The sequence below is a fragment of the Pelophylax lessonae genome (assembly GCF_965119305.1).
Source record: "Pelophylax lessonae genome assembly, chromosome: 8".
In the NCBI taxonomy this organism is placed as follows: Eukaryota; Metazoa; Chordata; class Amphibia; order Anura; family Ranidae; genus Pelophylax; species Pelophylax lessonae.
Window position 1 is genome coordinate 295,425,118 of NC_138775.1, and position 22,491 is coordinate 295,447,608.

The window sequence follows — 22,491 nt, forward strand, 5'->3', positions numbered from 1 at the left end:
TGGGGGCATTGCTGTGGCACTCTGCAATAATCATTGGGGGCATTGCTGTGGCACTCTGCAATAATCATTGGGGGCATTGCTGTCTCACTCTGCAATAATCATTGGGGGCAAGGCTGTGGCACTCTGCAATAATCATTGGGGTCAAGGCTGTGGCACTCTGCAATAATCATTGGGGGCATTGCTGTGGCACTCTGCAATAATCATTGGGGGCATTGCTGTGGCACTCTGCAATAATCATTGGGGGCAAGGCTGTCTCACTCTGCAATAATCATTGGGGGCATTTCTGTGGCACTCTGCAATAATCATTGGGGGCATTGCTGTGGCACTCTGCAATAATCATTGGGGGCATTGCTGTGGCACTCTGCAATAATCATTGGGGGCAAGGCTGTCTCACTGCAATAATCATTGGGGGCATTGCTGTCTCACTGCAATAATCATTGGGGGCAAGGCTGTCTCACTGCAATAATCATTGGGGGCATTGCTGTGGCACTCTGCAATAATCATTGGGGGCAAGGCTGTCTCACTGCAATAATCATTGGGGGCATTGCTGTCTCACTGCAATAATCATTGGGGGCAAGGCTGTCTCACTCTGCAATAATCATTGGGGGCATTGCTGTCTCACTCTGCAATAATCATTGGGGGCAAGGCTGTCTCACTCTGCAATAATCATTGGGGGCATTTCTGTGGCACTCTGCAATAATCATTGGGGGCATTGCTGTGGCACTCTGCAATAATCATTGGGGGCATTGCTGTGGCACTCTGCAATAATCATTGGGGGCATTGCTGTGGCACTCTGCAATAATCATTGGGGGCATTGCTGTCTCACTCTGCAATAATCATTGGGGGCAAGGCTGTGGCACTCTGCAATAATCATTGGGGTCAAGGCTGTGGCACTCTGCAATAATCATTGGGGGCATTGCTGTGGCACTCTGCAATAATCATTGGGGGCATTGCTGTGGCACTCTGCAATAATCATTGGGGGCAAACCTGTATCCTGTCTGTATCCTCTGATCGCCACCTGTATCCTGTCTGTATCCTCTGATCACCACCACCTGTATCCTGTCTTTACTAGTAATGGCAGCGATCATTAGAGGGACTGCGACATTGCGGTGGACGAATCTGACACTAAATTACACTTTGTATATTGACCCCCCAAAATAATACCTAGCCACCCCTTTGCCACCCCTGTTTTAAAAGTCTAGCTCCGCCACTGCAGAACAGAATAGAAAGGGGCTGGTAAATTACATATTTACCAGTCTTTCCCCTCGCTCTCCATCTTGAAACATCTACTGCAGCAGCCAGAGTGAGAGGAGGGAAGCTGTCACTGCTGTAGGGGGGAGGGGGCCCAGCCCAGCCCAGGCACATCCGGCACACCCAGTGCACACGCCTATGATGATAGAGACTTTGGGCTTCTTCTTTGACTTATTACACTTCGATTTCTGAACTTGGGTGAATGTCCTCTTCTAGGGGAGGGGGCAGAGTGGAGGGGGTCCCCCGCAGCAAGGGGAATCTGCACCACATGAGGAGATTGGGTGTGCCCAGGCACATCCAGCACACCCTGTGCACACATCTATGACAATAGAAACTTTGGGCTTCTTCTTTGACTTATTACACTTGGTTTTCTGAACTTGGGTGAATATCCTCTTCTAGGCGAGGGGGCAGAGTGGAGGGGTTCCCCGCAGCAGGGGGAATCTGCACCACACGGGGTGATTAGGGTGTGCCCAGGCACATCCAGCACACCCTGCGCACACGTCTATGATAATAGAGGCTTTGGACTTCTTCTTTGATTTAACACACTTGGATTTCTGAACTTGGGTGAATGTCCTCCTCTGGGGGAACGGGCAGAGAGGAGGGGTGCCCAGCAGCAGGTGGAATCTGCACTGCACGGGGTAATTAGGGTGTGCCTAGGCACATCCAGCACACCCTGTGCGCACATCTATGATAATAGAGACTTTGGATTTCTTCTTTGACTTAATACACTTGGATTTTTGAACTCCGGTGAATGTCCTCTTCTAGGGGAGGGGGCGGAGTGGATAGGGTGCCCGGCAGCAGGGAGAATCTGCACTGTATGAGGTGATTAGGGTGTGCCCAGGCACATCCAGCACACCCTGTGCGCACATCTATGACAATAGAGACTTTGGGCTTTTTCTTTGACTTATTACACTTAGATTTCTGAACTTGGGTGAATGTCCTCTTCTAGGGGAGGGGGTGCCGACAGCAGGGAGAATCTGCACCGCACGGGGGGAGTAGGGTGTGCCCAGGCACATACAGTACACCCTGTGCGCACATCTATGACAATAGAGACTTTGGACTTCTTTGACTTAATACACTTGGATTTCTTAAATTGGGTGAATTTCCTCTTCTAGGGGAGGGGGCGGAGTGGAGGGGGTGCCCGGCAGCAGGGAGAATCTGCACCGCATGGGGTGATTAGGGTGTGCCCAGGCACATCCGGCACACCCTGTGCGCATGCCTATGACAATAGAGACTTCTGACTTTTTCTTTGACTTATCACACTTAGATTTCTAAACTTGGGTGAATGTCCTCTTCTGGGGGAGGATGTGGAGAAGGGGGGGGGGGGGGGGAGCTGCCGAATACAGGCCAATTGGCCTCAAGCAAGTCTGAGAACCGAACCACCAAAAATAACACTGAGATCAGATTCAGTTCAGGAGCGGCTTCCAGAGATACAGAATGGCGGCTGCGCTTTGAAGGACGAGTATTCAGGTCTAATGGATGTCAACTGACGATCTCCCACAGCTATGCACGACAGTTGAGATCAGTTTGGTTACGGAGCCATGCTAAGTGAATTTGCTTTCATTACGGTGTGCAGGAGACGGTATTGGAACGCTAGGCACTGTGAGATGCAGTCAATCAAAAACAAAGTATACCGCCAGCATGCGGCGGCGGGTAGATGGACTCAGAGGCGACTCTACAGAAAACAGCTTTACAGTATATAATATAATTGTAGCTTTCAGACACACTGAGAAACTTTCTTGCTCTGCGATGAAAATAACGAAACAGCCAACAGAAACAAAGGGTAGAAATGCCTCCCCTCTACCTGTCAGATACATTATCCCCTTGCCTACCGGGTACTTAAACCCCCCTTCCTGCCCAGACCAATTCTCAGCTTTCAGCGCTGTTGCACTTTAAATGTAAATTGCGCGGTCATGCAACGCTGTACCCAAATGAAATTTTTATCATTTTTTTCAAATAGAGCTTTCTTTTGGTGGTATTTAATCACTACTGGGAGCTTTTATTTTTTGCTGAACAAAAAAAGACCGAAAATTTTGAAAAAAATAAATAAATCAGTTTTTATAATTTGTTATCAAGTTTTGCAAACAGGTAATTTTTCTCCTTCACTGATGTGCACTGATAGGCTGCACTGATGAGCACTGATAGGTGGCACTGATGGGCACTTATAGGCAACACTGATGGGCACTGATAAGGCTGCACTGATAAGGAGGCACTGGTGGGCACTGATAGGTGGCACTGATGGGTGGCACTGATGGCTGGCATCGATGGGCACTGATGGGCAGCACTGAAGGGAGGCACTGAAGGGCACTGGTTGGTGGCACTGAAGGGCAATAATTGGCAGCACTCATGGGCACTGATGGGTACTAATAGGTGGCACTGATGGGCACTGATAGGTGGCACTGAAAGGCACTGGTAGGTGACACTTATGGGCAGCACTCATGATGGGGCACTGATTGGCACTGGTGGGCACTGATGGGTGCCACTGGAAGGCACTGGTAGGTGGCGCTGTGGGCACTGATAGGTGGCACTAGTGGTTACTGGTAGGTGGCACTGGTGGGCATTGGTGGACACTGGTAGCTGGCACTGGTGGGCACAGGTGCCCCTCTCCTCTTCGGGTCCGATGTCCCTCTGACAGCATTTGCACATTGACAGAGTGAGGAGAAAAAAACAGCTGATCGCCGGCGGCTGTTTACATCACATGATCAGCTGTCATTGGCTGACAGCTCATCACGTGGTAAGGGACCAGCCCCTTTCTCCGATCTGTGATCAGCCGAGTCCCATGGACTCGCTAATCACAGAGCGAGCCGCACATGCTCCGCAGGGAGCACACAGGGAGTTCATGCACAGGAGGACGTACATGGACGCCCCCCCCCCCCCCCCCGGCAATTAAGGTCTGCGCCTGTAGCCGTCTTTCGGCTATAGCATGGACAGGAAGAGGTTAAGCGGATTCATAGCAAGAAATCTCCGCTCGTCTGGAATGCGGGAAAACTTCTTTATTGTTCGACGGAACCAGACATACATGTCCTAACGCGTTTCCTCTATGTACTGTAGATCTTCATATCGCTAGAGGGATCACCAGCAGGAGGAAAGGGGGGTCATGTTTTCTCTATATAGATCTTTAGTCAGACCTCAATTAAAATACTGTTTCCAATTCTTTTTCTTTGTTTCCAATTCTGGTGACCTCACAGACTGTAAGGAACAATCCAAAATGTTGATCACCAGAACAGAAATAAAAGGGAATCTTCCAATGGGGATCCCTGTTCTGGTGACAACATTTTTCATGAGTACATTTTAGCCTCCGATATGTGTTTGGCAGTAAAATTTGCAGGACATATAATATTGGGCATGGCAAAAAACAGATGTAAAAACATAAAGGGAGGGTACAATTATCTACCCCAACCAGAGGCGTAACTAGAACCTTCGGGGCCCGGTGCAAGAAACCAGGAAGGGCCCCCCGGACCCCTTCCCTTCTAGCCTGGGGCTCTTCCCACCGATCCTGGGGCCCTTTACTCTCATTGCGGGGCCCTTTATTACGGTCCCGCAGCAGGACCCTTTACAAGTTCTGCAGTGGGCCCCCTTCCTGCCATCTTGGGGCCCCACGGTGGTGGAAAGCCAGGGCCCAGTCAAAAGTGGGACCTTTGTGATCTTGGAAGTTCACCCACTGGTGTCAGTAGTTTTTATTTTTTGGTATTTTAATTATTTAATTATTTTTTATAATTTTATTTTATTTTTTTACAATGTCGCTGACTATGACTCTGTCCATTCAGAAAAGGAAGGAGCTGGTAAATTACATATTTACCGACCTCTTCCTGGTTCTCTATTGTGACACATCCCCTGCAGCAGCCGGCAGGAGAGGGAAGGGAGCACAGTGGAGGGGGGGGGGGCAGCACAGTAAGGGGGGGGGGGGGACCAGGGGAGCACACAGGAGCCCAGAGACAGCAGAACACAAGTGAACTGGATAGGAGGAGTGGCGGGGGCAGCATACAGAGGAACCAATCTCCTCCATTTTCCTCCTGCAGCTACAGGAGGAAAAAGGAGGACAGTGAGGACATGCTGCCCCCGCCGCCCCTCCTATCCAGGTGTACAGGGGAGCTGCACAGGCCCCCTGGAGCATGGGGCCCGGTTGGGATTGCAACCCCTGTAGTTACGCCCCTGACCCCAAGCCTAATACCGGACACCCCTCCCAATATCAGTATTAAACCCCCAAAAATAAAATGTCATATATTGCAGCTTACCAATCATTAGATCTGGCGGCTGCATTTGTTTCCTTTTCTTTGGCTTTTTCCTCTCTGTTTTCACCTGCTGATCTGGCCAGTAACACACCTCCTGTATTAGAGCGCCCCCCTCTGGAGGAAAGAGCACAGAGGTCACGTTTGGAAAGCAGCATTGTCAGCCTGGGGAGGGGCAGAAGATGTAAAGAAACTAACAAACTGAAGCTGAACTCCAGCTCACACTTTATAAACAGTTACACAAGCAGTTTTATTTTTCTTTGTAAAGATTTTACATAAATAAAATAAAGCTGATCATTGTAAGCACCCCTGCCAGTGGTAAATGGTTTGTCTCATCTCTGTAACTGATATATCTGCTGGAGAGCTTGTTCTTTTGAAAAACAACAGAAAAACTGGCTGGATCACCAGATGCAAATAGAAGAAAGAAAATCTAAAAAAAGAAAACGAACCCAAACAATCACATCTAAGAATTGGTAAGCTGCAATATAATAAATGTTTGCTTTTGGGTAAATGCGGCTTTAAACATTTGCGAACCACCTGCCGCATATACACTCCGGCAGAGCGGCCCGGTTGCGCAAAATCACATGTTCCTGATTTTGTGCAGGAGATGTCGGGGGCGCATGCGCATTGCTGGAGCGCCGCTCCCGCTGTGATTGGACACAGTGGGAGCCAATCAGCGGGTCCAGCGGCCTCGAGACCCGCCGATCGTTCGGTGGAATGGCAGAACGGCGCTCTGCCTTGTTTACATAGCTAAGCGTTCAGGTGGCAAGCGCCTGTCGGCCCTGTGCTGCTGTCAGGCCACTTGGGCCATGGAGGGGGAGCCCACAACTGCAGGAATGCCTGTCTGCCTGCACGGGAATAGGCACACACAGGACAGTCGAGTCTGACTCCCGTCCGTGTGTGTGTTCACCTGACCCAGCCGCCGAACTTGGAAGCTGTCATTAGCCTGGCACTGCTGTACCAAAATATATCACCTTATCGATAATTTGCATTTTTATTCTCGTAGGTGATTGTGTAGGAGAGGCCCCAGTGCACTGCATCGCCTGGGGCTCTTTAATGCTCTTAAGATGGCACTGGGAACCAGTGTTAATTTCGTCGACTAAAACCGACTAAAACGTTTTCGTCGACTAACATAATTCAGATGACTAAAATACGACTAAAACTAAAATGGCATTTTAGTCTTAAGACTAAAATACGACTAAAACTAAAAGGGCATTTTAGTCTTAAGACTAAGATACGACGAAAACTAAAATGGCATTTTAGTCAAAAGACTTAACTAAAACTAAATGAAAATTTAGATTTTGAATATTAGATTTTTCACTCCAGGACCAGCAGTAGTATATAATATGTTTGGAAATTGTAGAGAAATGCTTAAATAATGCATTACAAATTACAATTGAACTACACCCATTCGATTATAGATGACTAAAATGAGCTTTAGTCGACTAAAATGTAAGACATTTAGTCGACTAAAATATATTGGAGTTTTAGTCGACTAAATACGACTAAAACTAAAACACTTGCAGAAGACTAAAATGGGACTAAAACTAAAATGCCATTTTAGTCCTAAGACTAAGACTAAAACTAAATTGAAATTTGCTGCCAAAATTAACACTGCTGGGAACACTCACGGTTCTGTTCAAACTTGTAGACTGGAGTAGGTTCTGATGCACCTGCATCTGTCTCCGAGGGCGGAATGTGGCCTGGCCACTCTGAGCCCAATGGAGAAGATGCCAATGAAGGATGGAGTGTCCCTAGGCTATCCCTACTGTCAGGGATTCACTATAATGCGCAGGCTCACTGGGGCCGCAAACCGGTGAACGCATATGCACATGCGCGTACACAGAGGCGCCTTGAATAGTTAGAGGCTACCAAGGAATAGTTCGAGGCTACCTATCATAATTGGCGCCAAACGTCCTATTTAAGGGGAGTGGTCACACTGAATCTTTGCTGTGTGATCTTCAGCTCTTCTGTCTACTGTACCTGAAATTACCTGCTGTTCCTGATCATCTGACCCGGCTTGCCTTCGACCTTGATTACCTGCTGCCCGCCCTGACCTCGGCTTATCTTGACTACTCTTCTGCCTCACCCTGATCTGCTTATCCGCTACCGGCTATTGGACCTGGACCTGCTCTTGGCCTGGCTGGGGAATCTGGAGGACCGCGACCTGGTGTTAGCACGCAGCCAAATCCATCCCCACCATCAGGGGCCCTGGTGAATACCGGCTAGCACTTAAGACTCCGCGCCTCTGGTGAACCTGTGTCCTGCTAAGATATCCTGTCAGCATCCCTGTCCTGGGATCGCACATAGTTCCAGGCTCTTTATCCGGTGAGACATTCCTCTACACGTCAGGCTCTGCCACGACATCCCTGACACCTACTCATCAGGAAACTTTCCCTACCACTATTCACTCTCCCTGACAGATGGGTGAACTGTTCCCCACCCTATCTACTGGTAAGAAAGCGCGCCAAAGCCTGGGGGCAGGTACTTAAAATAGGCTCTGCTTACCCAAGATGGCCACCAGGGTCACCTGCATGCAGCTTAGCTAATCAGAACGCTGTGTAGGGGACCAAAGAACCCATTGAGAAACCAGGTTTCTCTTGACTTCCTCTCCAGCTGCAGCACAACTCTGGCTGAGCGCCACCTGCAGTAGAGAACAAAGACTGCACCTGCCTACACACACGTTTAATTTTCACTTTGGATTGGAACAGCACCAGCACAGGACATCGAGTATTTCCAATTATCTCGCAGCCATCATCCGCCCAGCTGTCAGTTGGCTCCGAGCCCGCTGAACAAGTGCAGCAATGCATGAAAAGCTGCATAAAATCAGGCAGGACAGAAATAGCCTCTGTCTCCCCCCCGCAGATGTCCTGACCGGTGCGACAACACAGAGCCTGATGTGTTTTCAGCGCCGCCGTTTTTGAACCTCTCCACCCATGAAATGGCATCGCTACCTCGGCGCGGATGGCAGGCGGAATACCATTTAGAATGTTAAAGATCTGTTTACCCTCCCGCAGCATTTGCATTATTTTGCACATTTCTGCGAAAGAGCAGTTGAGGAAATTCGATGTCCCCAGGGAACCCTGGGATTGTTCGTATGTCGTGTGTTGGAAATATGGGGACAATTATGAGCATTACATGCAAATTGCTGCATCTGCTTCTTGGGAGCAATGTGACAGCGAGGAAGCTGAAAACGTCTCCCATTAAGACATATTATCCCTTTGATGTTCGGAGCGCTCTGGTATAAGTGGTGGGAATGTCGGGGTTGTCAGGGTTATTGGAGAAGAGCGGCGCATCTTTTGGATGGTGATGTCATCGATGGCATACAGCATGATCACGACTTTGTTTATGAAGCAGATCCAGTTGCTTTTTGAATACAGCTGGTCTGATTTAGGTCAACTTTTCATTTTGCACAAATTAACATGATAGACGCTCAGGTCCATTCATGTCACGACGGCCGAGGTACAGGAAATTTAACCTGGCACGTCAGTTTTGGAAGGCTGCTTGCCAAACATGCCAGTTAATGGGACCAGGGTGCAACTGTTTGCCAAACAGGTCAATTATTGGGACCAGTGTGTAATCGCTTGCCAAACGTTTAATACAATGGGACCCAGGGGTAACCGCTTGCCAAATGTGCCAATTAATGGGACCAGGGTGCAACCGCTTGGCAAACGTGTCAATTAATGGGACTCGGGTGCAATCGCTTACCAGATGTGCCAAGTAATGGGACCAGGGCACAATCACTTGTTAAACAAGCCAATTAATAGGACCAGGGTACAACTGCTTGCCAAACATGTCAATTAATGGGACCAGAGTGCAACCGCTTGCCGAATGTGCCAAGTAATAGGACCAGGGTACAATCGCTTGTCAAACATGTCAATTAATTGGACCAGGGTGCAACTCCTTGCAAAGCGCGCCAATTAATAGGACCAGGGTGCAACTGCTTGCCAAATTTGCCCATGAATGGGACCAAGGCACAACCGATTGCCAAACGTGCCAATTAATGGGACCACGGTGCAACCCCTTGCCAAACATGACAAATAATGGGACTAGGGTGAAACCACTTGCCAACCGTGCCAATTAATGGGACCAGGGTGCAACCGCTTGCCAAACATGTCAATTAGTGGGACCAGGGAGCAATCCCTTGCCAAACGCACGAGATGCAGGAAATTTAACAACCGCTTGCCAAACATGTCAATTAATGGGACCAGGGCACAATCGCTTGTCAAACATGTCAATTAATTAGACCAGGGTGCAACTCCTTACAAAACATGCCAACTAATGGGACCAGGGTGCAACTGCTTGCAAAACGTGCCAATTAATAGGACCAGGGAGCAACTGCTTGCCAAATGTGCCTATGAATGGGACCAAGGCAAAACCAATTGCCAAACGTTCCAATTAATGGCGCCACGGTGCCACCCTTTTGCCAAACATGACAAATAATGGGACTAGGGTGAAACCACTTGCCAAACGTGCCAATTAATGGGACCAGGGTGCAACTGCTTGACAAACATGTCAATTAGTGGGACCAGGGAGCGATCCCTTGCCAAACGTTCCAATTATTGGAACCAGGGTGCAACCGATTGCCAAAAATGTCAACTAATGCGACCAGGGTACAACTGCCTGCAAAACATGCCAATTATTAGCACCAGGGTGCAACAGCTTGTTAAACGTGCCAATGAATGGAACCAGTGCACAACCGCTTGCCAAGCATGTCAATTAATGGGACCAGGGTGCAACTACTTTGCCAAATAGGGGGACCAGGGTGCAACTGCTTGCCAAACATGCCAATTAATGGAATCAGGGCGCAACCGTTTGCCAGATGTGCCAAGTAAAGGGACCAGGGTACAACTGCATGCCAGATTTGTCAAGTAATGGGACCAGAGCACAACCACTTGCCAAGCATGCCAATTAATGGGACCAGGGTGCAACCACTTTGCCAATTAGGGGAACCAGGGTGATCCCACTTGTCAAACATGCCAAGTAATAGGAACAGGGTGCAACCGCTTTGCCAATTAATGGGACCAGGGCGGTAACTGCCTGTCAAATGTGCCAAATAGTGTGACCAGGGTACTACTGCATGCCAAATGCTTGACACACTATTGTGGTTCAGTATTTAATATAGTATATATATAATTTAGTATGTAAAATCTCCCTTGGAAACGCACAATAATAGGCATTTGTGAGATGGTAGGATTACCATCTGCATACCTGCAAACTGTTCAACCATCGATCCACCTTGAAGGGAGGTAAAAGTTGTCACCCATGTGATGAGGGCCTAATATGCACATAATCCAGTGTTTTGGTCCTACACAGAAAACTTGTGCAAACAGCATTAGGGATAAGGAGTCAATTTCGTAAAATTAATTTTGCAAGAAAATATTTATTTTCATTATTTCATCATGGTGGAAGTTTAATCTCAAAGCAAACTCAATTTTAATGATGATTGGATGAGGTGGAAAGGCGGGGTTGGTGATGTCATGCTCTCCACCTTAAACAATTAGAGAATGCTTTGCATTCATTCAGAAGATGCAAAGTATTCCCTGAATGGTGTCCACGCATCCAAATTCCTGGATTCATATTGCAGTAGGGCAGCCCCTCAGCACTGGACCTGGAAGCTAGTGGAGATCGCTGGAGTAGCAGTGCCAGTGGGAGGAATAGTTTCCCATTTCTGGCATCCGTGTGAGAAATAGGACCCCATCATAGGTATCAGTGTGAGGAATAGTGCCCCATCATTGGTGTCAGTGGGAGGAATAGTGCCCCATCATAGGTATCAGTGTGAGGAAAAGTGCCCCATCATTGGTGTCAGTGGGAGGAATAGTGCCCCATCATTGGTGTCAGTGGGAGGAATAGTGTCCCATCATTGGTGTCAGTGGAAGGAATAGTGCCCCATCATTGGTGTCAGTGGGAGGAATAGTGTCCCATCATTGGTGTCAGTGGGAGGAAAAGTGTCCCATCATTGGTGTCAGTCGGAGGAATAGTGTCCCATCATTGGTGTCAGTGGGAGGAATAGTGCCCCATCATTGGTGTCAGTGGGAGGAATAGTGTCCCATCATTGGTGTCAGTTGGGAGGAAAAGTACCCCATCATTGGTATCAGAGGGAGGAATAGTACCCCATCACTGGTATCAGTGTGAGGAATAGTGCCCCATCATTGGTGTCAGTGGGAGGAATAGTGCCCCATCATTGGTGTCAGTGGGAGGAATAGTGCCCCATCATTGGTGTCAGTGGGAGGAATAGTGCTCCATCATTGGTGTCAGTGGGAGGAATAGTGTCCCATCATTGGTGTCAGTGGGAGGAAAAGTACCCCATCATTGGTATCAGAGGGAGGAATAGTACCCCATCACTGGTATCAGTGGGAGAAAAAGTGCCCCATCATTGGTGTCAGTGGGAGGAATAGTGCCCCATCATTAGTGTCAGTGGGAGGAGTAGTTTCCCATCATTCAACTTCGGGTGTGGCTGCAGGGAGGATCTCTTGCTGAGTGTCTGGAGCTGCTCCAGGTGATCTGTGTGAGAGGGGAGTGTGGTAAAATCCCTCCCAGCCCTCCTGGCTCCTATCTGGGGAGGCCAGCGGGGCCACTCCTGCTAGAGGCTCTCAGCCAGCTCCTGGGCGGATGGATTGCATTCCTGCTCCTGTGCAGCCCGTGGTTGGTGATCTCTCTGCCCCTGGTGAGGATGAGGATGCTGAGTCCATTTGGGAGCGAGTGGTGGCCGGGATCAAGGTCCTGAATAGGGAGAGAGACCAGCTCTACAAACTCAGAGCGGAGCTGAAGCGTCTGCGAAAGGAGCGTGAAGGTTTGTACAGCCGCAACCATGGATCTATGGATAAGGAAATCCAGTTGGCTAAGGTCCGGGTTCAACACCAGGAATCTATTGTGGCCATGATGGAAGGCAGAGAGGGGCCTTTCAAGGAGAAGTTTTGCAATGACAGGAGATTTGCAAGGATGGCAAAGATGGCGGTGGAGGAGGAGACCCCCAGTTCTGACCCCCCCTGCCCCCCCCCCCCCAAGGTGAGGTAAGCAGCCCATTGCCTTCTCAGGGCTCAGGAGGCACGCTGAGAGTGATCCAGGCAGTGGAGGAGATCAGCTGATGTTTGGTGATGAGAACTTACCTGATAATGTGCCTGATAAGGTAAAACCTATCAAGCCCCAAGTGATTGATAAAACTATTTTTGTACCATTTGGCACCTTGACTAATGCTGATGGTTTGCCCAATGACACCCGGGCTGGTAATATTATATCCAGCAATACTTTGGTTGCTGATATTTCCTCTCAGAAAAGATTGCATTTAAAAAATGACATTTCAGCAGAGGAACTACAAGAGCCAGAACAACCCAATTACCCTGCTGAGCCCAAGAATGTTTGTCCAGTCACAGCTGCTGTGCAGGACTCTACAGTGCAGCATCAGGACACCTGTGGTACTACAGCAGAAACTGTGATAATAAATAATGCTTGTAACATTTCTTCCAATACAGGTGTGATGGACCATCCTACAAATATGTGTGTAATGGACAATCCTGCTGGCTCAGTACAAGCAGTTAATAATAATGATAATAATAATAATAGTAATATACCAGCTAAAGTTACATCGGTGTGGGGCCTTGGCCCTGATAAACCTTCATTTGCTCAGGTGGTACGCTCTGCACCTGGTAATATTATTAAGCCAGGGCTGCAGTCAAAAAAGAACTCTGCTTCCAAGCAGAGTTTTCCACCACAAACTGCCACTTTGAGCACCCCTGGTTCTGGTCTTGGGTCTCTGGCTTCTGCTGGGGGTCCAAGGCGTAATGTGGTTAATCCTAAATGGGAAGGTGGTGCAATCCCTCCAACACGGCGTGTGGTGGTGGATATGATTTTGGAGATGTGCTTTGGGGCAAAAGACCTTTATGCCCTAATACACGTAGCTGGGAGCCGGGAGTACACAATAAGCTTCACCAGGACGGAGGGTCTTGACTTGGGACTTAGAGGTCTGGTTAAAGAATTATGGTGAGGTTTTGAAAACGCCAAATAAAATCCTTGATGAACGTGGCATCTGGACTGGGGGTTGGTCAGTAACGATCAGGTTGGCCAGGGATGGGAATATTGTCCGTCACCTGCCCTCCTCGGCTTTCATAGGGAGGGATAGGGTGACTGTTTTTTATCCTGGTCAGCCAAAGCTGTGTCACCGCTGTGGAGAAAAGGGGCATTTTAGCTCCTCCTGTTCAGCATTAATATGTTCAGTGTGTCGGGGACAGGGTCATGTGGCCAGGGACTGCACCCAGGCGATAAGGTGCAACCTGTGCCTGAGCCTTAGCCACCCCTACAGCCGATGTCCGGAAGCCTGGCACAATATGGGAAGGAGGTAGTAGATGAACTGTTGAGGCTGGACAGGATGGAGGATGAAGCCCCTGGTGTACCATCCTCCTCTGCGGTGACTGACTCCCCTGGTCCTGTTCAGGATCCTTCCCCAATTTCTGTGGCCAACCCTCCTGTGTGTAGGTATTCCTTCTGTGGCTGTCTCTGTGTCCCCCCAGCCTACTGTACCCGTTCCTCTTGTGTCAGAACCTTCCAAGTCTGTGCCCCACAAGTCAGTTATGCCCCATGAGTCTTCTCCTCCTAGGCCTAGCTTAAGGGAAGGACCCCCCCCCCACCAGGAGTGTTAGAGGGTACCAAAAAGGGTGCTGCTGCTTCTTCTGTAAAGAAGTCTGCTGTGAAAACTTCCAAGAAAAAAGCAAGAGATGAAAACATCTCGGAGTCTGACCTGCAGTACCTGGAGGAGAGAAGGAGGGTTGTGAGGCAGAAGAGACAGGCGGTGAGGACGGAACAGGGACAGGAAGCCCCAGTGCCTGTCCCCCAACCGTTCTAGGGCTTCCACATGGGATATTTCCTCACCTGGAGCTTCTTCGGAACAAAATTCTGATTCAGAAATGGAATTGGAGGAGGCTTCAAGAAAGAGAGAGGCATCTGGTGATGAGCAGCAGAGGGGAGCTAGGAAGCAATCCACCCAATAACCCAAATGGCGGCAGGGCCGGTGCTTCCACTAGGCAAACTAGGCAGCCGCCTAGGGCGCATTGCACCCTAGGGTCGCAGCCATGAGTTGGCACTCTCTGTCCATCATTAATGATCCTTGTGAGCTGAGGGGAGGGGGCGGCAGTGGTGGAGGAATAATGGACAGAGGAAGACGCCAGGTGTCTGGTGCAGTGGCTGAACTACCAGGCCCTGGCTTTCCACCACTGTTGGGGGGGGGCCCAAGAGGCAGTAAGGGAGCCCACAGGAGTGCTGCCTGCATGATGATCCTCTTTGGCTGGAGCTGAATGGTTTAAACCCTGGGCAGGAAGTGACTCTCTGCACTGAGCTGGTGGGCAGCCGTTCATTTCCCTGGGTCGGTATTAAGCAGGGAGCGGAGGAGAGCTGAACCTGACCCCAAGCTTGGCACTGGAGGGTGGCACCTTTACTGGAGTAGAAATGACGAGGCGCCGGAATGGTCTGAGGAGGTTTGGGATTAGGGACGTGCGGAGTTCTCGGACTGCTGCTTCTCCCTTCACCAGGAGACGGTTGGAGCTGTGGTGAGCACTGTGGTCCAGAAGAGGAGCATCCTAGAAGAAGGAATCAGCAGGATCACGGTGAAGGAGGGCAGAGTGCGGGCCACTCTCTTCATACCGCTCAGTGAATGTCCCCAGAACAGGGGATCAGGGTCCCTGGGTGTGACATGGAGGTTCCCTGGTGTGAAAGGGAATCAGGGTCACCACGTGTGCCATGGGTGGATAGGGGTCACCGGGTGTAACAGGGTTTCGGGGTCACCAGGTGTGCAATGAGGAATTGGGGTCCCTGGGTGTGCCATTGGGGACTGAGGTCCCCAGGTGTGACATGGAGGAACATCAGGATCCCCAGGTGTGACATGGAAAAACATCAGGGTCTCTGGGTATGACATGGAGGAACATCAGGGTCCCCAGGTGTGACATGGAGGATCATCGGGGTCCCTTGGTGTGGCATAGAGGGACATTAGGGTCCCCAGGTGTGACATTGAGGAATATGGGGGTCACTGGGTATGACAGCATAACATAGAGGAGCCATCAGATCATGGTCACTGGGTATGACATAGAGGAGTTTTTAACTCCTTCCCTTTTTATTTTTTTGGGGGCGGGGGGGGGGAGCACAAGTAGCTGGTCTTGCCTAGGGCGTAAAATAGTCTAGCACCGGCCCTGAATGGCGGTTCCCCCTCCGTTAAAAGTGGTGACAATAAATGTCGCCAGTATTAAGTCAGTAAGAGCTCGTTCTATGGCCTTCTTTTTGTTCAGCCAATTAGATGCTGAAATTTTATTTTTGCAGGAGACTAGGCTCACCTCCTTGGCAGATATTCATATGGCCAAGAGAGAGTGGAGGTATGGTCCATCTTACTGGTCTCTTGCGGCCGAGCCTTACGGCGGGGTGGCGGTGTTGTTTAAAACCAGCATGGTAACTGTCCGGCGGGTTATTGAGGTGGAGATTGGGAGATGTATGGTCTTAGACGTTCTTGTGGGAGGGCAGGACCTGCGCCTAACTAATATTTATGGGCCGCACACAAAGTGGGACAGGAAATGCCTTTTTACAAGGATCAAGCCATTTCTTTTTACATCCCGGCAAGTGGTTTTTGGAGGTGACTTTAATACTGTGACTAGGCCCAAGGACAGGAAGGACTTCAATGACAGGCTGGGATATGATAGCGTTTTTTAAATAGTATGGTTAGGGATGCTGGTCTTGTGGATGTGCACATTAAGCACCTCCCGGATGACACAGGGTTCACCTTTCATCGAGGTAATAGTCAGAGTAGGATAAATAGGTTTTTTTTAAGGAGGCCTCTGCTTTCTCACCCCCAGTGGTGCAGGCAGTGGAGTTCTCTGATCACTGTATGCTATCTGTGGTCTTGAATGCTTCAGACTTCCCTCAGAGGGGCAAAGGCATCTGGAGATTAAATTCGACTCTCCTTGAGGAAGAACATGTTAGACAATCCTTTGAGGAATTCTTTCAGGCACAGGTGACCATCCTGGACTTTTGTAGCAGCAAGGCTGAGTGGTGGGAGCTGACCAAAAAGAGGATTGCTGGATTCTTCAGGGGCCTAGCCAATAAAAAACAGTTTAATAGATACATGACCTACCAACGTTTGCGGAGGAAGCTGGATATTCTTGTCTCAAGAGGAGGAGATCCTGGGGCAATCTCTGAAGTGAAAATCCTCCTCAGGAAGTGTCAATATGACCGGCATACCTCTTTGGTTCTGGAGCGGGACTATGGGAAATACCACTCGCCTGACCCTTACCAGAACTGCAAACAGGGTGTAGCTGTTAAGATGGTCATTGGCCTTAAGGATAGTACAGGTTCCTTGACAAAGTCCAGGTCAGGGATCCTGGAGGTCGTGAGGTCTTTTTATGCTGAACTTCTTGGGAGGAAAGAGCTTGACCGAGACAAGATGGAAAGCTTTTTGGACTCTACTCCAGGTCTAAATGGTGGAGATGTCCCTTTGATGAATTTGACAGAAGGGATCACAGTTGAAGAGGTGATGAGGGCAATTGAACAGCTTGCCATCAAAAAGTCACCTGGACCAGATGGTCTGACGGCTGAGTTTTACAAAGCCTTTAAGTCTATTCTGGCCCCGCATTTGGTAGAGGTTTTTAACAGTTGTCTTGCTGAGGGGGTGCTTCCCCCTTCCATGAGACTCTCAGCTGTGATTCTTCTTTCAAAAGGTAAAGATCCTTCGATGATTGAGAATTGGCGCCCCATCAGCCTTCTCAATGTCGATAGAAAGGTGCTGGCGAAGATACTTTTCTGGTGCCTATCAGCAGTAGCAGAGTCTTTGCTTTCTCGCCATCAGCACTGTTCGATCCAGGGTAGGAGCACCTTCACAGCAGTTTTAGCTGTCCGGGAGGCCTTGGAGCAGTGCAGGGCTGCAGGCTGGGGAAAGTATCTACTGGCATTGGATCAGGCAAAGGCTTTAGATCGTGTCAACCATGAGTACCTGTGGTTGGTCTTTAGTAAGTACGGTCTGCCGGGTGGTTTTGTCGATTGATTAAAAGTTTTGTATAAGGAGGCAGAAAGCTTCCCTCTTGTTAATGGTTGGGTTGGACAGTCCTTTGAGGTTGGCTCTGGGGTGCGCCAGGGTTGTCCCCTGAGTCCCCTGCTCTATGTGTTTGCAATCGACCCCTTCATCAGGAGGCTAGAGAGCAGCATGTTTTGTGGGGTACCATTGGTAATCCCGGGTGAGCCGCCTTTGAGGGTTGTTGCCTATGCGGATGATGTGTCAGTGATTGTCACTGGGACAGATGAAGCGGAGGAGGTGGTCTCTCTGACATCACGGTACTCTGAAGCATCAGGCTCCAAGATCAATCAAGAAAAGAGTGACTTTTTTGGATGGGAAAGGAAGGTGAGGGGTTTGATCTCCCGGACACCTTTCCAGTGCCCCAGGAAAAAATTAAGATATTAGGCATTGAATTTGGACCTGGCGATTATGGCCTCAAAAACTGGGAAGGCAGGCTGGAAGTTGCCTATACTAAGGTGGTCAGCTGGAGGAGATGGAACTTATCTCTGAGGGAAAGGGTTGATCTGATCAAGACCCACCTGATACCGTTCTTGTTGTATGTCAGCTTTGTCTGCATCTTGCCAGTGTCTCTCTATGCTAGGATCTATAGTGTGTTCTTCCAGATGCTGTGGGGGAACAGACTGAACCCCATCAAGAGGAATGTCACCTATCTATCCAGGAGGGAGGGTGGCTTAGGTATGGTTAACCCCGTTCTTTTCTTTTCACTGCTATTTCTCAAGTTTAACATTGGTAGTATGCTTGCAGTGGAGCCTCCTGGATGGGCAGGCATGTTTAGATCTTGGTTTAGGCCCTTTCTGCGACTTTGGGAAGAAGGTGGCCAAGTGAAGAATCTCAGGGGTCATCGTGGTCAGCTCCCAGCCTATGTCGCTCCGTGTCTGAAGTTGCTGCGGCAGTGGCGACTGTCGGCTGAAGATCTCAGATCCGCTCCGAGGAAAGTCCTTATGAGCCGAGTCTTGAGCGAAGTCTTTCATGACCCACTGGCCTTAAGGGATTGCCCAGGCCCAATTTTGAGGGAAGGGTTAAGACTGATTAATTTGGCTAGAGTCCCCCTTAAATTCAGGGATCTGGCCTGGTTGTGCTTCCATGGGAGGCTCTATGTTCGGGGCAATTTGAAATTCCGCAGTGGGATGGATCGTGGTTGTCCTCGGGAGGAATGTGCAGGTGAGGAGGGGACCATTTTCTGCTTCGTTGCCCTTTTAACATAGAGGTATACAAACAGGTGGGGCGGCCCAAGAGCCGGATAAAAGCATTTAAAAGGCCACAGTTTGGAGACCCCTGCTTTATAGTATGGTGATTGAAATAGAACTGAATATCTAAATAGATTGATGCATCCAGAGGAGGATGGAGCAGGGATCAGTCTGACTGTGATGCTGCACTGCCTCCTGGTGACCAGTAATGGTACAGCAGCAATATTCTGGCCTGAAAGTATAACTAAAACAAAACGTTTTTTGTTTTTTTGGTATTGGAAAATTTAATTTAAAAAAGTTTAAATTTAGTTAACATTTTTTTAATGATGTTCATTTTTTTTTTTAATTTTTGTTTTAGTTTTAGATGGAGTGCAGAGGAAATAGAACCCCTGTCAGGTTTTTATTGCTGTCTGTGTCCCCGTTTCCTCCTCTCCTATTTGTCCTGTATCCTGTTCTCATTGAAAGTGTAAATCTTCCAATTAGGGATTCCCTAGCTTTGAAGGGATTTCCTCTCACTTCCCGTTTCTGCTATGGGACAGGAAGTGAAGCGAAATCTCCCCATTGGGATCCAAAAAAAAAACTTGATCGGGGTTCTAACCCTGCAATAGTTGTACTTTGATTCTCCTTTATGAAGAAATGTAATCAGTAAAATGTCCCCCTCTCTGTCTGTGTCTGCAGCTAACTTGGCTTCCACCGACATCATGTTCTTAGTGTGTTGCGTCCCGTTCACCGCCACCCTCTACCCGCTGCCCAGCTGGGTGTTCGGAGACTTCATGTGCAAGTTTGTGGCCTATTTACAGCAGGTAGGTGCGGTGGGGGGAGGGGACTGCTAAGGGGCTCATTTAAAGGGGTTCCTTCCCCAGCATTGACTAGATGGGTTTAAGGTGGAGGCACATTGGATTAGTCACCTGCTGGTTCTCTAAGACTTTCTGGGAACTTCAGTGCTGAGATCTCCCTTCCAGAACTCTGTTCCTGTCCTCCTAGGAATTTTGGGTGTTTCCACCAAACTTTGTTTTGGCTCATAATGGGCACGGCGGGTGTACAGACCACACATTACCCAGTGCATACCAGTAGAGGTCCTAACACTATACCCAGTCCATACCAGTATAGATCCTAACACATTACCCAGTCCATACCAGTATAGATCATAACACATCACCCAGTCCATACCAGTATAGATCATAACACATCACCCAGTCCATACCAGTATAGATCCTAACACATCACCCAGTCCATACCAGTATAGATCCTAACACATTACCCAGTCTATACCAGTATAGATCCTAACATATTACCCAGTCCATACCAATATAGATCCCAACACATTACCCAGTCCATACTAGTATAGATCCTAACACATTACCCAGTCCATACCAGTATCGATCCTAACACATAACCTAGTCCATACCAGTATAGATCCTAACACATTAACCAGTCCAAACCAGTATGAATCCTAACACATTACCCAGTCCATACCAGTATAGATCCTAACACATTGCCCAGTCCATACCAGTATAGGTCCTAACACATTACCCAGTCCATACCAGTATAGATCCTAACACATTACCCCGTCCATACCAGTATAGATCCTAACACATTACCCAGTCCATACCAGTATAGGTCCTAACACATTACCCAGTCCATACCAGTATAGATCCTAACACATTACCCAGTCCATACCAGTATAGATCCTAGAACATTACCCAGTCCATACCAGTATAGATCTAACACATTACCCAGTCCATACCAGTATAGATCCTAACACATTACCCAGTCCATACCAGTATAGATCTAACACATTACCCAGTCCATACCAGTATGGATCCTAACACATTACCCAGTCCATACCAGTATAGATCCTAACATATTACCCAGTCCGTACCAGTATAGATCCTAACACATTACCCAGTCCGTACCAGTATAGATCCTAACATATTACCCAGTCCGTACCAGTATAGATCCTAACACATTATCCAGTACATACCAGTATAGATCCTAACACATTACCCAGTCCATACCAGTATAGATCTAACACATTACCCAGTCCATACCAGTATAGATACCCAGCATGAGATTTTTCCCCATTGAGATCTGATGTGTTTTCAAAGTGTTCCTTTCATTTTTTGAGCAGTGTACATACATATATATATATTCATGGTCATATATTCAACACTGTAAGAAATAAAAAAAATGTAAAGTGCACGCGTTCTCGCACGCAGAAGCGAACGCATACGTACGTCGCGCCCACACACATTTGTAAACGGAGTGTTCAAACCACACATGTGAGGTATCTCCGCGAACGTTAGAGCAAGAGCAATAATTCTATCCCTAGACCTCCTCTGTAACTCTAAACTGCTAACCTGTATAATATTTGAAAGCGTCACCTATGGAGATTTTTAAGTATCAAAGTTTGGCGCCATTCCACCAGCGTGCGTATTTTTAAAGTGTGACATGTTGGGTATCTATTTCTTCGGCGTAACATCATCTTCACATTATATAAAAAAATTGGGCTAATTTTACTCTTTTGTTTATTTTTAAATGATTAAAACGTGTTTAAAAAATTGCTGCACAAATACCGTCTGACGTAAAATGTTGCAGCGACCGCCATTTTATTCCCTAGGGTCTCTGCTAAAAACACATATGTAATGTTTGGGGGTTCTGAGTCATTTTCTAGCATACAATTGATGATTTTTACATGTAGGAGCGGAGTGCCAGAATCGGCGTGGTATGGAAGCCGTTAATGGTTACTTGTTTCATTCCTGTATTGTGCTGACAAATCTCTGAGAAGCGACAGACGGATCTTTCCTCCAATGACTGATCCCGTATCTCCATACATTGTATATAATAGAAAATATTCTGTCTCTATGGCTGCAGGTGACGGTCCAGGCCACGTGTATAACGCTGACAGCGATGAGCGCCGACCGATGTTACGCCACATTGTATCCGCTAAGATCTCTGCGGCATCGAACCCCGAGGGTGGCCATGATTGTCAGCATCTGCATCTGGATAGGTACAAAATCACCGTCCCATTCCTACCAACATGTATGTGCCTGAGATCCACAGGGGGCGCCATTTCACACAATGCGGGGGAGGGGGTGGACTAGACATGTGCAGAACAAGAACATTTGTTTTGTTTCGATTTCCATAAATTCATTGAGTTAAATTTGTTTAATTCGCTTTGGGAATTCGTTACGTTTATTCAAATTTTGGAAGATGGTTACATTATTTCTTTTCTATTCTATTATTTTCTATTCAAATTTTGGAAGATAATTATATTATTATTCTATTCTTTTTTTCTATTCTTTTCTTTTATTTTCCTTTTTATTCTTTTCAATTGTATTCAGATTTCGGAAAACGGTTTTATTGTTAAATTATTTTTATTCCTTTCTTTTGTTTATTCTATTCTATTCTTTTCTATTTAATTATTTCAATTTTTATTCTATTCTATTCTTTTTTGATTAAATTCAAATTCTAATTTATTCCATTAAAAATTTGAATTTCAGAAGACGGTTATATACTTTCTTTTCTATTGTTTTTTTTTTCTATTTTTATTCTATTATTTTCTAGTCAATTCTATTCTTTTATGTTCTATGCTATTTTAATCTATTCTTTTCAAATGTATTTTATTCAAATTTCGGGAATTTCTATTCTATTCTATAATTCTATTATTTTCTTTTATTTTCTATTCTATTCTTTTCTATTGTATTCAAGTCTATTCTAGATGGTAATATTGGTTATATATCATATGGTATATGGATATATCATATATATCAGATGGTTA

The 22,491-nt window shown here is 47.6% G+C and overlaps 1 protein-coding gene across 1 annotated transcript in view; it reads left to right on the plus strand.

Annotated features, from left to right (window-relative positions):
- The window catches only part of LOC309561382 (G-protein coupled receptor 54-like), a 47,257-nt gene that overhangs the window by 13,128 nt on the left and 11,638 nt on the right, over positions 1-22,491 (plus strand). The window contains exons 2-3 of the mRNA XM_082265264.1: positions 19,389-19,513; positions 21,585-21,720. Of these exons, the coding sequence (XP_082121390.1) occupies positions 19,389-19,513; positions 21,585-21,720 (261 nt within the window). The remainder of the gene's footprint in view (positions 1-19,388; positions 19,514-21,584; positions 21,721-22,491) is intronic.